The 18,197-nt window shown below is 43.0% G+C and overlaps 1 protein-coding gene across 3 annotated transcripts in view; it reads left to right on the forward strand.

Moving 5' to 3' along the window:
* Positions 1-18,197, forward strand: part of AGBL4 (AGBL carboxypeptidase 4) — a 2,901,779-nt gene that overhangs the window by 68,347 nt on the left and 2,815,235 nt on the right. Inside the window, exon 1 of one of the 3 annotated variants that reach the window (XM_077450279.1) lies at positions 4,098-4,226. The exons of the other annotated variants lie outside the window; for them this stretch is intronic. Coding sequence (XP_077306405.1) covers positions 4,208-4,226 — 19 coding nt within the window. The 5' untranslated portion in view covers positions 4,098-4,207. Of the gene's footprint in view, positions 1-4,097; positions 4,227-18,197 lie in introns of those variants that run through there. 3 annotated transcript variants of the gene reach the window in all.

An 18,197-nucleotide genomic window follows, 5' to 3' on the forward strand; every position in this document is an offset into this window, starting at 1 on the left:
TATTCAAACGTCTTGATGGTATAATTATGTTTTTTTTTACTTATGCATTTTGTGATCTTTGCGATCCATTGACTCAGTCCTTCGAGTTCCATGTGCCTTCCAGATATTAAAAAATTTATATTTTAGAAAGATTGTCATTATTGTTGTAGCATGTGTGTTTGTTAAAGATAGGTATTGGTAATGCCATTTGTTACCCTTGGCTTTTTGAAACTTGATTATGTGCTGCTTTCAATCTTTGTAGTGTGTATGAATTGTGTCTGAAATGGAAAGGGTGCGCTTTGCTAATATAATGAATGGTCACTTGAGAATGGACAAATTCCTAAAGTAAATCTGATTGTCAATTTTTTGTCTCTGTTGTAAGATTTATTAAGGTATTTCAGAAATCATTTTATTTGTATCTGTGGCTAAGAAAATGTAACACAAATCAATATGTTTGAAGTAAAAATATAATGGCGATAATAGGCAAATAGCATAGAGTAAAAAGGAGAATATAGAGCACTTTTAGTGAGCACATGTTTGAGTTATTATTGTAGTGAAGTGGTGACAGACTGTTGAAATTCAAATATGTTTTTTATTCTATACAAGAAGTAAATGATCTATAATACAAGCCCTCACTCAAGTCTGTAGCTGCAGGCAATGTGGAGCAATTAATTTACAAAATTTGCAGCAGACGCTCTGAAAGGTCTTTATGCTGGGGGGGTGGGGGGTGAGCTGAGCTGCTGAGAGAATGATGTGGACAGCTCCATTGCTTCTGCTGTGAACTTTTGGGCATATGCAACGCTAATAATGCATTTCTCTTCTTTGCTCACATTTGGAATATTATCAATGAACTCAGGTGTTAGAGTAGGCCTGGTTAATATAGTGATTTTTAGATTGGTCATTAGAGTAAGCAAACGCTCAGGGTGAACTCACACTAGCTCTCTGAACTGTCATGGGCACAGTTCAGCCCCGCTGGTTGGTTTGTTTAGTGTGAGTGCCCCAAATTGTGCCTAGAACCGATTAAGCATACTCAGGGGTCTCTTGGAACTGTGTCACTGGGCACTGTTTACTTATGATCCGTTACAGTATGAGTGCAAATTGTGCCGAAGCACAGTTCTCTCCATAGAGGACTGTGTAGTGGACCAGTGCCTGGTTAACATTGGCATATGCCCAGGAACAATTGTGCACAGCAGCAGGGGAGTGGAGGGGAACAGGTGGACCGAGGTAGGGTTCACTAAAACCAGTCCCAGTGTGAGCGTACCCTCAGTTTGCAATTACTCTGTCTTAAAGCGGGGTTCCACCCTAAAGTGGAACTTCCGCTGATCGGAACCCCCCCCCTCCGGTGTCACAATTGGCACCTTTCAGGGGGGAGGGGGGTGGAGATACCTGTCAAAGACAGGTATTTACACCCACTTCCGGGCATAGACTCCCACAGGAGTCTATGCCTCTTCCTGTCCTGTCGCGCTGTCTGCTGGGACACACACGGGTCCCAGTGACAGCGCGGACAATTCCTATTGCGCTGCGCGACTCGCGCATGCGCAGTAGGGAACAGGGAAGTGAAGCCGATTCGCTTCACTTCCTGATTCCCTCACCTAGAATGGTGACGGCAGCAGCTGAGAGCCGAGCGATCGATCGGCCTCGGATGCCGGCATCGCTGGACCCCGGGACATGTGAGTGTCCATTTATTAAAAGTCAGCAGCTGTAGTATTTATAGCTGCTGGCTTTTAATATTTTTTTTTGTAGGTGGAATCCCTCTTTAACAACCCTTGAGATATAATATCAGCAAACAGCCAGTGCATTGTTTTCAATGAGTTGGCTAACTCACAGATTTATGAGCAGTGACTATTGGTTAATGAAGCCAACACTTCGCCTGACTTATCCATAGGAGTAGGGAGGGGTCGGACCTTATTGGCAACTTCCTAATCGAAATTGGAATTTGCATAATGGTGTGCTAACTTTCAGGACATTTCAGTAAACAGCTGACATATGACATGCTTGACCAACCTGAAAGCCTAACTCCATATTTAAAGTTCCTTCCAAATAGTTTGTTTTGGCAAAGCTGACAAAAACAAACTATTCACTGCTCTAATAGGTACACTTGTAAACTATTCACTGCATTAACAGGTGCACTTGCTGGGTGTGCTGTATAAACTGTATGTAACCTCAGCTACATACAGTATACATCACTGTGTTCTGGCAGTAAGACAGGAACTTCAGTTGTCAGAACAAAACAGAGTTGAGATGAGCACTGCTAAGCCATTCACAGGAAGCTTTGTATTCTTTAAAGTGGTTGTAAAGGCAGAACGTTTTTTATGTTAATGCATTCTATGCATTAAAATAATAAAACCTTCTGTGTGAAGCAGATTCCCTCAGCCCCCCATAATAGGTACCTGAAATCCATCTAGGTCCAGCGATGTTGCACGAGAGACTCGGGTGTCTGGGACTCCCTTCCTCATTGGCTGAGACAGCAGCGTGGTGCCATTTGCTCCCACTGCTGTCAAAGTCAATGAGCCAATGAGGAGAAAAAGGGTGGTGGGGCTGGGCTGCAGCTCCGTGTCTGAATGGACACACAGAGCTGCGGCTTGGCTCAGGTGCCCCATAGCAAGCTGCTTTCTGTGGTGGCACTCAACAGGAGGGAGGGGCCAGGAGCACCAAAGAGGGACCTGAGAAGAGGGGGATCTGGGCTGCTCTGTGCAAATCCATATCACAGAGCAGGTAAGTATAACATGTTTATTATTTTTAACAAAAAAAAAATGACTTTAGTCACTTTAAATGTGACCTCATCTGTCTGCCTCTCCACCTTAGCCAATCAGAGGAAGCTTTGTATTCATCAATAGAATACAAAGCTTCCTGTAAATGGCTAAGCAGAGTTCTGCCCGACTGTTTTGTTCCCGGGAGTGGGATGGGATATTGCCATCCCGCTGCTACAACACTGCACTGTATACTGCATCTAGCTGAGGCTGCATACAGTTAATACAGTGTGCCTAGCAAGCACATCTGCTTATAAATAGTTTGTGTGGGCCAATTTAGCTCAAACAAGTTATTAAAAGGGCTAATTAAACGTGGAGTGACGCTTTAATGTGGGAAATATGGAAAGGTTCATAAAAACGAAAGGATAGGAAAGGGCGCTTTGCATATGGAAACCTATCTGATTCTTGATGCCATCTTTCATGTTATGGTTATAAGCCACAAGAAGAGATTTATTTGTTCCTGTTAAAGCACATGCTGCCAGGGCGTGATTTCAATCACTGGAGTCTGTCGGCACACAACCTTCAGTGGCAAAAATAACTGGTTGACACCTTGCTTAGAATTTTGTGGCAATGCATAAATAAGTTTATACATACGTTGACTGTATTTCCACTTATGATGTTACTATCATAAGCAGAAATACAGTCATCTTATGCTATGAGTGGCCAATAACAATACAGGCAAAAGTTGCCTCTTTGCCACTGCCAGCTATAGGCACAAGCACTGCTCTTATGATTCAATCATCCATGTATGCTGCTGTTCCTTATTTGTCAGTTGTGATGATTATCCGTGCATAAGATATCAAAGAAATAAAAATGTGCCTTTTGTTAAACTATCTAAAAATGAAGGTTATAATTGCTGGTCACCTGAATGCAAGCAGCAGGTACCCCATTCTTCATATCTAAGGATAATCCGATTGTCGCTTTGACGCCAACTTTGCTGTAAGGACAGGCATTCTGCTTTAGCTGCTTTTATAAAGTATTACACACGGTTCAATTCATCACGCTGTCATAGAGCTAATGCAAAAACCGTACAACGCATTATAAATGTTTTCTGCAGAGAAGCTTCTTCTGGAATAAACAGTATAAAAAGCCATTGTTCTTGGCGCCTTCCGCTGAGCCGGTCTTTGGATAGATACTAATCAGAAACCACATGCTATTGTTTTGTTGGGAAACTCTTCTGCTGCTGTCGCTAACACTCTACAACAAAGTGCAGGTGCTAGCCATTCTGCGTAGCAAGTTCTGGTGCCTTATGAAGCCGATTTGCTCATATTGCTTGTACTGTACATAGATCATTTTCCCCGGCAGCGGGGAGCTGGTTTTTTCTTTTTTTTTTTCCCAGTGGAATAAGTGACTAAAGCATGTCTCCGTCTGTAGATTTTTTGGGAGAGCAGATGGCAGACAGGCACTGCAGGATACCAAGAAGACAGCATTAAACCTACTGTATGCTGCAGCAGTGGTGACTGTTGAAAGATTCAAAAATGAGTAAAATAGCAACTGGTAAGACGGTCTCTTTGTTCAGTCATTTAGATACTACTGTACCTTGTATTCTCCTGCCTGCTGCTGGATTCATGACCTTCCTTAGTTGGTTTGATTATTATAGCGCTGTGGCTGGCAAATAAAAGAAAAGCAGATTTTATTTGTTTTCAGTATACTAATTATTTAGACAGGAGGCTGACAAGGCATTGATATCTCTTACATCAATAGGAGATAGAGAGTAATATCAGCTGATCATTTGCATATAGCAGTAAAAACAAATTATTCATCCCCTAGGCAATGGATATTTTTGAGTGTTGACTATTTTGTTAATTCTTGCAGCAACCCACTGGCGTTTTTTTTTTCACCCCGGTTAAGGTTATCAACTCACATATTTTATTTTATCATGTTTATGAAGGAAAAAAAACACATTATGCAAGTGTTAGAATTGGCCCCAAGAAAGCACCTCATCTCTTAGGTTATTTATATATATAAGACAGCGACTGACGAGACGTGTAACTGATATGTTAGTCATACAACACAAATTACTTCCTCTACAGAGAAAATCATATATTTACAAAATTCACGGTAGTACCAAAAGACATCTATATCATGCTTTAAAATGCAAGAAATGCAACATTTGTACATTCATTATTCACCCTAAAATTGACAAACAATTGATTAAAAAAATCAAGCTCAACGAATATTTTTTTTTTGGGCAACAGCAGTTTGGTTCAAGCTGTACATTGGTTTTCCACCATGAACCCAGCACATGTAGTTCTCAAAACAAGTACAGTAAAAAGAACTGTCCTCCCTATTCCCTGATCTGTCAACCTAACCCGTAGATTGACCCTAATACTTAACCTGCACCTTATAATTTACTTTAACCCCTCAAATTAAAGTTTAAAGTAGAAGTTCAGCCTAAAACTAAAATCTCTAAATTTACTTGCAGCCACATTAAGACTAACCTGTCTAACCCTATAAAGCAAAAATCGCTATACATACCATTTTTGATGCTAATCCGGTCCCATGCTGAACTGGTGTGGCTTCCGTGGGGAGGCGTGTGCAGAAGAGGCAACCGACGATAGAAACTCCATAGTAACTGTATGGGTGACGTCACTTCCCAGCCATTGTTGGCTGTCTTCTGTCTATAGAGTTGGATAGGTTAGAGTCTTAGAATGTGCCTGCAAGTAGATTTAGAGATTTTAGTTTTAGGCTGAACTTCCACTTTAAAGTCAGACTTAAATACTAACTGTTTTCCCTATACGTGGATATAACGGAAATAGGTCAGAACCTATGTGAGACTTATATTGCAAACAAAACAGGATTTTAAAGAAAAATGGATTGTCTCCAGGCATACCTGTCCTTAATTTATCAATTGCTATACAGTATGTGCTCCAACATTGAGACTCTCATAGACCATCATTAGCGCCTTGAGGCGATTCAGTTCGCGTTGTGCGCTATACAAATTATTTCATTCATTCACCAGAGTTAGGACTGCACTATACAAAGGGGCCTTTAGGCGACAGTGCGGCTTCCACATATATTTGCAAATATTGTGCAACTAAAACCTCAGTTTTTAACACAAATTGTTAGACAATGTACTTTTTTTGCTAGCTGGTATGTGTGCAGGGAATAATTTTGTTTTGTTTTTTCTTGTGTCCTTCCCTGTGCCCTTTTGCTCTTAAAGCTATTTATGATTTGGGGTAGTTGACATTTTTATTTAGGATTTTGTTGCAGTCTTTGTCTACCTTGGAACTTAAACACTTAACCTATCCCTAACATTTAACCCTTAGGACTATTTCAGGTGAGTGATCCTGTTGCCGGGGATAACTCTCCAGTGTTAGAATCGTTGTAAGTCCATTTACCTTTTCCTATGGAGTCATTCTTTAACTGGTTGGACCAGGCCAACATAGGAACGTTTCTATTTGGTTTTCCCCCATGCAGTGGAGTTGTGCCCGAACAGCATAGGTTAACTGCTTGTTTTTTTCTAGGGTAGAGGATTGCTGAGATACAGTATACTCACCTAATCCGCTGATCCTTCCTGTCGCAGTGAACTGTTCCTATTGTCATCACGCCCATAGACTGGCTCTGGAGGTGAGGGCGGCAGGAACAGTCCACTACTGGACATGGGGGAGTGCAGTTTTTCAGAAGATCTAAGGATTGGGTGAGTATAAGCTCTGTGTTCACCCCTAGACAAAACGACCACCGAGTTAACCCATGTAGGTTGGGTTAAGCACAGCCCCATCTGCTTTAAGTGATTCTCTTGCCTGGGTGATTTTGCTGCTGGTGATACATGGCCCATCTCTTGTCACCCACAACCTCATGCTTACATTTACCCTGGACCTAACCCTTTAACTTAACCTAATACAATTAACCTTAAAGTGGTTGTAAAGGCTGAAGATTTTTCACCATCATGCATTCTATGCATGAAGGTAAAAAAATCTTCAATGTGCAGCTCCCCCCTCAGCCCCCCCTAGTACTTAACTAAGCCTGATCTAGATCCAGCGATGTACATAAAACCCAAGGCTCTCGCAGGTGCCATTGGCTCTTGCTCCTGGCAGTCACAGCCAGTGAGGCGGGAGCTGAGCCATGCTCCCTGTGTCTTATGGATGCAGAGAGCCGGCTCAGGCGTGAACACGCACAAATGCCTCCACAGCATGCACTTTCTATGAGGGGCAGTTGGCAAGGGGGAGGGGCCCAGAGTGCTGGTGGGGGACCCGAGAAAAGGAGAATCAGGGCTGCTCTGTGCAAAACCACTGCACAGAGCAGGTAAGTATATCATGTTTGTTATTTTTTATTATTTTATTTTTTTCCTTTACAATCACTTTAACCCTAACTTTTTTTGCTTTAGCCAGGGTTAAACCCCTGTTAGATTTTTTCACCATCTGTGTTCTATTGGGGGCATTTTCCTTTACTTCCAGTCCCATACACACTACAGATAGTGAAAGGAAAAGTGAGGGGCATGCTCTCTTAGCCCTTGTACACACGGTCAGACACAGGGCTGGACTGGGAAAGAAATTTGGCCCTGGACTTCATCCAGACCGGCCCACTTACATTTTGAGTGTCCCATCAGCAGCCCCTTACATCAGAGTGTCTCAACAGCACCCCCTTACATCAGAGTGTCTCAACAGCACCCCCTTACATCAGAGTGTCTCATCAGCGCCCCCTTACATCAGAGTGTCTCATCGGCACCCCCTTACATCAGAGTGTCTCATCGGCACCCCCTTACATCAGAGTGTCCCATCAGCGCCCTTACATCAGAGTGTCCCATCAGCGCCCCCTTACATCAGAGTGTCCCATCAGCGCCCCCTTACATCAGTGTCCCATCAGCGCCCCCTTACATCAGTGTCCCATCAGCGCCCCCTTACATCAGAGTGTCCCATCAGCACCCCCTTACATCAGAGTGTCCCATCAGCACCCCCTTACATCAGAGTGTCTCATTAGCAGCCCCCTTACATCAGAGTGTTTCATTAGCAGCCCCCTTACATCAGAGTGTCTCATTAGCAGCCCCCTTACATCAGAGTGTCCCATCACCAGCCCCCTTGCATCAGAGTGGCCCACTGGGCCATCGGCCCACCGGGAAACTCCCTGTAGTCCCAATGGCCAGTACATGCCTGGTCAGACATTCCGACAACCAAATCCATCAGATTTTGTCTGACGGATTTTGTCCGAAACTGGTGTTGCATACACACGGTCGGACAAAGTTGTCAGAAAATCCGATTGTTCAGAACGTGATGACGTTATTTCGTTATGACTGGACTATGTTCAGGCTAGTAGCCAATAGCTTTGGTCTAGGAATTTGATCTGAGCATGCGTGGCACTTTGATTGGAATTCTCTACAAACGATCAGACAAAATCTGATCGGATCGTGTTGTCGGAAAATTTTACAGCCCAGCTCTAAAACTTTGTCGGTCGGATATTCAGACGGAAACAGTCCGATGGAGCCCACACATGGTCGGATTACCTGGCAACACGGTCCGATCAGACATTTTCCGTCAGAATGTCCAACCATGTGTACAAGGGCTAAGACATATGTCACCAAAAAAGTGTCCCTAATTGAAGACTTCTATTCCAGAGACAATATTTTCACTTGGCTTTTGATACACTTTAGCCTAATACCTAATTTCGTAGGGCATGTGTGCCAAGGCTGATTGCTTCAGTATATTAGGATACCTTTCAAAATACTACTGCAACAAGCTAATGCTCGTTATGTGTGTCGCTGTAATGCATGCATGGCTGCAACCCACCACATTACAAAAGTGTGTTTTATCCCTAAGCGTTTTGTGTTTTTTTTTTTTGTCGATTTTTTTGGCTGCAAAATGGCTGTTGGCCACTTTGCTAGTAGATACACAAAATGTTTTATTTTGTACATGCATAAGGGTGTGAGGCAGGATTTCTTGCTTAAAAATGCTAGTGCTAAAAAGTGCTAAAAAGTGTCCCTCTTTTCCATCTCATAAAATAAAGTGATATAATAAAGTTCCTTCTGCTGTTTTAAAAAGACATTATTTTCATTATATGCCGTTGACTGTACAGTACCAATTTTTTAACTGTCTATTAGTTTATTCCATTAAACATTTATTGTCAGGCAGTGGCTCTTTTGGGGCAATCCACTTAGCCCTCTCCATAAATGTTGCACATGGACAATGTAATTTGTCAGATATCTCCGTTCTTGAGGAAAGCTTATTGACCCAGAAATAGATATGTCCAATCTTGGAACGATGACTAGATGTTGGGACTGACAACTGAGTACATGATACTATGTGAAAAGCTTACCTTTCATCCTCATTATGTTGTCATTTGACCTCCAGGCTCTAATCCATTAACCGCTCCCATACGGTAAGATATTTAACTGTTAAAAAGCCCTGTTCTGGCACCAGTGCAGTTGCACTAATACATTATTAATTCAAATGTATCCATATCTGGTAGAGAGAAATTGATTGTACACTTTGGAGCTTTTAAATTATGCATTTTGTATATGTATTTGGTGGCTTTCTTCCAGTTTCCAAGTTAAGTGGCCACATAGATTTGGAAAAGGTTCAACCAGTTCCCGGATTCTTTTATAAGCTTTATTTGATTGTTTATTTTTATCAAAACCATTATTTAATGGTTTCTCTTCATAGCTACAAGTTAACAATACCATTGTGTACTGGAAAAGTGTAATAGCATATCCTGGAATTTAGGTTGTAATCCCTTTATACTTGCTCAGTGCAATGCACTTGGGATAACGTCATGGAGATTGGTCACAGCAATGAAGAGAGCGTTTTAGGTGCCATGTAGATAAAGTAAGGTCAAGGGTATAGACAATCCAAGGTCAGGTCTGGAAAAATAATCTAATACTCAGGTAAGCTATGGTCAATGGCAGGCATTGTAAGCTCAGTATCCGGTTGAGGTCGAAAGGTTAGTGCAAAATGTGACAGCTAAAAAGCTCACCCCTGCTGTGCCCAGTATGAGGTGCTGAGCATTTGGTGGTAGTTATTCTCAACAGGCTGTCCCCAGGTCCTTGGGAGCTTAACATAAACACGGGGGTTTGATTTACTAAAACTGGAAAGTGCAAAATCTGGTGCAGTTCTGCATAGAACCAGCTATTGGTTTCAATTTTTTTTTTTTTCCATCAAAGCTTAATTGAACAAGCTGAAGTTAGAAGCTATGTGGTTACCATGCACAGCTCACCAGATTTTGCACTCTCTAATGTTATTAACTCAACCCTAAAGAGTATATTGGGTTGATTTACTAAAATGGAGAGTGCAAAATTTGGTGCAGTTCCATAGAAATTAATCAGCGTCCAGGTTTTTTTTGTCAAAGGTTAACTGAACAAGCTGAAGCTAGAAGCTGAATCGCTACCATGTTTTTTGTGCAATAAATAAAAAAGACTGTAAATTTTGGTCAAAATTTATACTGCTACATCAATTTGGTAAACATTTCCCAAATTAGTGTATATAATTTGGTCTTTGTGAAAGTTATAGAGTCTACAAACTATGGTGCCAATCGCTGAAAATTGATCACATCTGATCAGGTCTTCAGTACATCAGGTGCATCTCATTTCCTGAGACACTTATGCCATGTACACACGACCGGACTTTCCATCAGAAAAGGTCCGATGATCTTCCCGATGGACTTTCAACAGAGTTCCGATGGACTTCCGAACGAATGGACTTGCCCACAAAGTCCGTTCGTTTTGAATGTGGTGACGTAAGATGGGACTAGAAAAGGAAGTTCAATAGCCAATAGCTTTCCTTGTGTCGTATTTGGTCCGTCGGACCAGCATACAGATGAACGGTATTCCCGATAGGAATTGAGTCTGTCGGACAGATTTGAAACATGTTCTATTTCTAGGTCTGTCTGAATTTTTTAAAGAAAAATGATCGGATTATCCCACACACGATCGGCATGTCCGACGGACTGATTCTGTCTAACCTATTCTGCCAGAAAGTCTGGTCATGTGTACGCAGCATACCAAGTCAGGAAAGTACAAATACCCCCCAAATGATCCCTTTTTAGAAATTAGACATTCAAGGTATTAAGTAAGTAGCATGGTGAGTTTTTTTAAGTTGTCATTTTTTTCCCACAATTTTATTTTTTTTTACAAAATTTTAATATTATCAGGTTATTTCTCACCCACAGCATATGCATACAACAAATTACACCCCAGAATACCAGAATACATTCTGCTACTCTTCCCGAGTATGGCAATACCACATGTGTGAGGCTTTTACACAGCCCAACCACATACAAAGGCCCAACATTCTACGAGCATAAATGACACATCCCATTTCTCAACCACCTATTACACTTTTGAAGGCCCTGGAGCACCAGGACAATGGAATTGCCCACAAAATGACCCCATTTTTGAAAGCAAACACCCCAACGTATAATCTATGAGGCATAATGAGTCTTTTGAACGGTTCACGTCATGACAGATACTCCGGTGGACTGTGAAAGGTACTCGGGTACTCGGACTGTGACAAGTACTCAGATGGACAGCGACAGGTACTTTGATGGGTGGTGACAGGTCCTCTTTATGGGGGGGGGGGGGGCAATCAGTGTGTGTTGGTGTACACTGTAAGCAGTAACAAGATGTTACCGCAATCTCCTTCTCACACAGGATCGGTGTGTGAGGAGGGGAACCCGGTAACATCTCATTACCGCTCTATGTTTATATGTAGTGATTGGCTGTGAAAGGATCGCAGCCGATCTCATGGTAAACAGCCACTGGCCAATGGCTGTTTACCAGCATTTGTGACGAGCGGTATTCCCGGAAACACGCTGCCACCGCTGTGCACACGCAGCACGCTCGCAATCACGCGCATGCGCTATGCAAAGTGGGACGGTACCATCACGTGGTAAACAGCCATGCTGTTCACCCCCCTCGGTAACGAGCGATGTCTCCGTGACACGCCACCACCGAAGGTACAGGGCTGTGCGCACACAAGATCGCGCACATGCCCTGTTTAAATGGATGGACATCATATGACGCCCGCCCAAATCAAGAGCCGGCGGGCGGTAAGCAGTTAAACTCCAAAGTACATTAAAGTGATACTAAACACACACTGTTTCATTTACATGATCTCTTTTCTTTCTGTATACTGATGATGACACTGTAATTAGTTTAATAAAAAAATGATGTGCCTTTTTTCCTAATCGATATACAGCTGTCACATGGCCCAGTTTTTTCCCAGCCTGTTGGTAGGGAAACAGTGGCATGAGGAGCTGCTGGTCACATGTTAAACAAAAAAAAAAAAATGGAAAAAAAAAGCAAAAACAGCATATGGGATACAAAGTAATTATGAATAATTAATAACAATAAACTGTTTTAAATTGTCATATATATATTTGAAAAAAAAATCATTATTTTTTTTTACCAATAACAGGTTTTTGACAGTCACAGTGTCATGCCTCTCCATTCTGTGTCTAAGCCCTTGTACACACACGGTCGGACATTCCGACAACAAAATCCGTCGGATTTCGTCCGAAACTTGTGTTGCATACACACGGTCGGACAAAGTTGTCGGAAAATCCGATCGTACGTAACGTGATGGCGTTATTTCGTTACGACGGGACAACGTTCAGGCTAGTAGCCAATAGCTTTGGTCTAGGAATTTCATCTGAGCATGCTTGGCACTTTGTCCATTCTCTACACACAATCAGACAAAGTCCGATCGGATCATGTTGTCGGAAGGTTTTATAGCCCAGCTCTAAAACTTTGTCCGTCGGATATTCCAATGGAAACAGTCCGATGGAGCCCACACACAGTCGGATTATCCGACAACACGGTCCGATCGGACATTTTCCATCGGAATGTCTGACTGTGTGTTCAAGGGCTTAGAATAACAGGGAGGTGAAGCCTCCATCAATCAAGAGGAATAATCCCACCCCCATTGTGTTTAGCTGGTTAGTCAGCATGGAGGAAGAGGGAGGGAGGGAAGTGTTATGTATACACCCATAAGTGTGCATATAAAATCACATGGGCTGCTCTGTGATAGAAAGGAAATGCTCAGGGTAGAAAATACACTGAAATCTGTGCATGTGCATTAGCTGCCAACACTACTCTCTAAAATCCCCAACTGCAGTGGGGACATGGAAAGGAGGGAGGGGAAGAGAACAGCAGGATCAACCAGATTGTTTGCGGAATACAGAAAATGATTTGCATAGTGACTGAGTGAGTATGAACCATATGTAATACACCATTTATTGATAGTTGTTAATGATGTAGGTTTAGTGACACTTTTAAGTGTTTTTTTGTCTGCCTGAATCCCATAGAGATTCATTATCTCACTGAAGTTTAGGATTCTGGAAGATTCACATACTCCTCTTTCACTTCATTGTTAATTCATTCATTTTTTTGTAAAGAAGAAAACTGCTAATTTGAACTCTAGGAAATGGAATTGAAGGTTTGGGTTAGGTAGACTGGTTGGAGAGAAAATGTATTCACTTGTAGATGAGAGCCAAATCAATGCCAATCAGGTTAACGGGACACTGATGAACGGTCTTCGCTTTAGACACTTCAGTGCTGGCAGAAGCTAGTGGAGTTAAGCTGACCATACATGGATTGAATTTCCATTCATGTACGGCCATTTCCATTCATGAGAAGTTGATCTATCCATCGACTTCTCATGAACTGGCTTGTTGGAAAATTTTGCTTCGATCAACGCATGCAGTAAATTGCAGCGGAGTCCAGCTATCAAAATATAATGATTAAGTGGGGAGGATTTCCCCATCCACCTTGAATGTGTGGATGGAAGAATCAGTTCAGTTTTTTTGTTCAGCTCGCTGGCTGAACAAAAAGAAAATTGAACCATATATGGCCAGCCTAAGTTAAGCCGAGGTGGGGGGGGGAGGTGGGAGGGAGTAGGGAAGAGAAGAACAGGGGAGTTGGTACTACTATATGTAATTAGTTTTAAAGAGAATGGTGATAAGGAAAGAAGAGAGAAGCACGGGAGGGTAGAAGTACAAATATAGCACTAGTGGGGAGGGGAAGGGGGGAGGAAGGGGTAGAGGGGGAGTAAAGGAGGGAGGGTTAAATTAATAGGAAAAATGAGGGTAGTGGAAATATAGTTGAGGGGGGATGAGGGGGTCGTTATGGTATTGCTTAAATATAGTTCTTATCTTGTTATTTCATTGTTTTTTTTTCCTTTTTTTTGGAGTATGGAAATATAAATATGACCCCCCCATCTTTCTAAAATCCCAGACTCTGGAATGGAAGGAACCGATATTGGATTATTGGTATTATTGGGTTATTGTTAAAATGTTTAAAAGGATGTCTGTACAATATATGAAAAAAAAATTCTAATAAAGATTAATATTAAAAAAAAAAAAAAAAAAAAGTTAAGCCGGCCATAGACGGTTCCAATCTTGGCTGGTTAAGCAGCTGAATGTACCCAAGTTGATTGATTGATTAACTTGGGTACAATCAGCCTGCTGGATTTTACATGCGATTATCAATAGCAGCTGTTATAGAAGAACACAACGGCTCGGCGGGAGGGATATCTTGTCAACACTGTCAACCCGTGGTTGCAGGAAAGAGATTTGCTCTGTTCACTACAAAAGAAACCCAGCATGACCATCACATCAGCTCTACATAAGGTAGATTTGTTTGATTATTACAGATATTCAGATAACTAGATTTCACTTATTTGATAAATATGATGTTTCTGCACCTTATAATAAAAAGCTTTCTGTCTAGAACACACAAGCTTGTTATTTGGGATTTTCGCTAATGCCAGTAAGAATTTTTGAATGCAATGATGATTTAACAGGCAATTTTATGACTGGTAAATTGCAAATTTCTTGAAATAGTAAATTGGAGTTAAGCACTGAAAAAGCTGTTGAATTCCTTAGCATAGGAAATGAAATAGCCTGTTTTGAAAGATTGGACATTTTTTTTTTATTATTATTTCTTTTAAAGGAGGCACTGTTTAGATAAATAAAATAAAAAAATCAACCTGTTAAGCACTAAAGAGACTGATACAAGAGCCACCCGTGTTTCCTGTAACAAGCAATCACTCTCTTAATTTATTCTCCAACTGTTGCGTCCCACTGCAAATCTGAATCTGATTAGCTGCCATGGGGATTATATAGTATTATTTAGCTCATTGCCATTTGATGAAATACTGAAGTTATATAAAATGATTTCTCCAGACACAAATTCCCTTACTTAACCTGGTTACACTGTGGGTTACGGTGACTTCAGAAGTTTTAAACTTGGAACTCTGCAGTTTCTGAAGTCTAGAAGCCGAGGCACATGCAACATCACCTCACATGCCTCTCCGTCCACATGCCAGGAGCAAAAGGAATATTCTGGCAAAGCTACTGTTAAAGTATTCGCAGGATCCCTGTTGAGTCTTCCAGGATTCCTCATAGAATCCCTGTTGAGTCTTCCAGGATTTCTCATAGAATCCCTGATGGGTCTACCAGGTCTCCTTGCTGGATACCTGCTGGGTCTTCCAGGATTCCTCACAGGATCCCTGCCATGATTTTCAGGATTCCTAGGACCTTGACTACTTCCATAACATTCAGAATTTCTAGTAATGATACTGGGCATGACCTCTGAAAAGAGTAATTTAGCACCAGCCTTTGAGGTTGCTGGTGCAGTGTCTTATCGCAAGCTATACGAGAGCAAAAGCATTATAATATTTACCTGTCAGTTGCCTGTTTGTTGCTTATCCAGATTGACCTGACTAATCTTTTGCTTGTCGCCTGCAAAGACCCTGCCTGGACCTTACTACTGTCTTGCTTGCTGTCTGCCTAGACCTCTACTCAGATGTGACTACTCTCTTGCCTGTTGCCTGCCACTACCTCTGGCTGGTCCTTACTACTCTCTTGTCATCTGCCATGACTGCTGACCAGTTCCTAATACTCTCTTGTCTACCACTCTGTGAATAGTCTCCATGCCTTTGCCCTTCTATTCCAGCAAAACTTTTATGGGGTGATCCTAGGGGTGGCAACCTGATGAAAGTTTGAAGTAAAGTGAAATGGGAACCACTGTTTTCCTGCCCATTTCCACCATCAGGAGCTCTGGTAAAGATCAACTGATACTTGGAGTCAGTGCCTTGAGTGAGCCTGCAACACCTGCCAGGGGACACCATAACAGCTACTAGTCACCAGAGTTATAGCTCACACATGGTTATGGCCTTCATATACAACAGTGCTGTTTGACTCAGTGCTGTAATTTACTCTTACATACCTGGAAGTATTGAGCATTTCTTTTGGTTCCCAGCACTGAACAGAGCATTGAGGGATTGAAGGAACAGTATTTTCTAAGGAGGGTTGGGGGATTCAAGCAAAAACATGTTTCTTTGTCCTAAATGGGCAATTCATAGGTTTGCTTTAGTCTCCTAGCAAAGTGGCAGAGCCTTTCTCACACTCTGGAAGTCAGACAGAATAGTGAAATAATGGGTAAAGTGGAGGTGTGGGTATAGCGTGGCTCCCTCTCTGGTGGTGCAGGTACAGCGTGGCTCCCTCTCTGGTGGTGCGGGTACATCTTGGCTCTCTCTCTGGTGCGGGTACAGTGTGGCTCTCTCTGGTGGTACAGGTACAGCATGGCTCTCTGGTGGTACAGGTACAGCATGGCTCTCTGGTGGTGCAGGTACAGTATGGCTCTCTGGTGGTGTGGGTACAGCGTGGCTCTCTGGTGGTGCGGGTACAGCGTGGCTCCCTCTCTGGTGGTGTGAGTACAGTGTGGCTCTCTCTCTGGTGGTGCAGGTACAGTGTGGCTCTCTCTCTCTCTGGTGGTGCGGGTACAGTTTGGCTCTCTCTCTGGGCATGCAGGTGCAGCATGGCTCTCTGGTGGTGCGGGTACAGTGTGGCTCTCTCTCTGGTGGTGCGGGTACAGTGTGGCTCTCTCTCTGGGCATGTGGGTAAGCATGGCTCTCTGATGGTGCAGGTACAGGGGTACAGTGTCTCTGGCTCTCTTTTTCTCCTCCTGTAACACTCAATTCCTCTGCTTTTTTCAGGGTTCCGGGTTTCAGCCCCCCCCCCAGCAGAGTTTATGCATGCTGGGGGCTGTCTGTGTACACACTGGGGCTACCAATCTTCAGGGACTAAATTTCTTATGATGCCCCCCCCCCCCAGTGTCTTCTGATTGGCCCCCTGCTGTGTTGAATCATGGCGGTGCTGCAAACCCAATTAGAGCTGCTCTCTCTTTTCTCCCTTTGGCTGACAGGAGGAAGGGGAGGGGGCGAGCGAGGGAGATACACAGACAGCCCACAGCTCTCCATTCACAGGTTCTGTAAATGGAAGACTACAAGTATTCTCTATTAATGGTGGTGATGACTCCACACTTGTAGTAAATTGTTGACTTCCACCAACCCTATAACAGAAAGTCCGTATTTGTGTATGGACCTGGAGCTGGGGGAAAAGTCTGCAGAAGCCTGTGCACTGCACCTGTGCATGCACTGATAATGGTTGAAATTCTCTGCATGTATGAATGCAAAAAAAATAATAAATACACATTTTGTTCTTTTATCAGCATATAAAAAAAAAAAAAATTGGACTATGCCTTTAATATACTGTAGTTATTGGCCTATAACACGTACTTCTTCACTCTGAAAATTGGGGACAAATAGTGTGTGCGTGTTATACACCGATACTGCAATTTGGGCTGCCTAGGAGGGATCCGGTAGGGACGTTGGGACGAGCGCCATCAGATTACATACAGCGAGAATCTCCTGTTTACTCAGCGGCCTCTGTAATAGGAAGCCCCGTCGCCTGGGCCGGCATTGGACCAGTGTTCTGTCTATCATAGAAGCCAGTTCAGGAGGCAGGACTTTGTATTAAAGAGACCGCCGATAAAACAGGAGATTCTCGCTGTATGTAATCTGACGGTGCTTGTTCTGCCCCCCTCCCTGTCCCCTCCGAGGCAGCAATTGAGTTGAGGATGCAGATGGGCATTGATCAGGCTGCATTCATGGCAATGGTGAGGCTGCAGATTGGCATTGATCAAGCTGCAATGATGGGCAGTTGTGAGGCTGCAGATGTGTATTGATCAGGCTGCATTCATGGCAATGGTGAGGCTGCAGATGAGCATTGATCAGGCTGCAATGATGGGCAGTTGTAAGGCTGCATATGGGCATTGATCAAGCTGCACTGGTGGGCAATTGTGTGCCTGTAGATAGGCATTGATCAGGCTGCATTGATAGGCAATTGGGAAGCTGTAGATAGGCATTGATCAGGCTGCATTGATGGGCATTTGGGAAGCTGCAGATGGGCATTGATCAAGCTGCATTGATGGGCAATTGTGAGGCTGCAGATGGACATTGATCAGGCTGCAATGATGGGCAATTGTGAGGCTACAGATGGGCATTTATCCAACTGCATTGGTGGGCAATTATGAGGCTGTAGATGGGCATTGATCAGGCTGCATTGATGGGCAATTGTGAGGCTGCAGATGGGCATTGATAAAACAGCATTGATGGGCAATTGTGAGGCTATCGATGGGCATTGATCAAGCTGCATTGATGGGCAATTGTGAGGCTACAGATGGGCAATTGGGAGGCT

The sequence above is a fragment of the Lithobates pipiens genome, unplaced genomic scaffold (assembly GCF_037356315.1).
Source record: "Lithobates pipiens isolate NorthernLeopardFrog02 unplaced genomic scaffold, aLitPip1_a1.2 Scaffold_23, whole genome shotgun sequence".
Taxonomy (NCBI): Eukaryota; Metazoa; Chordata; class Amphibia; order Anura; family Ranidae; genus Lithobates; species Lithobates pipiens.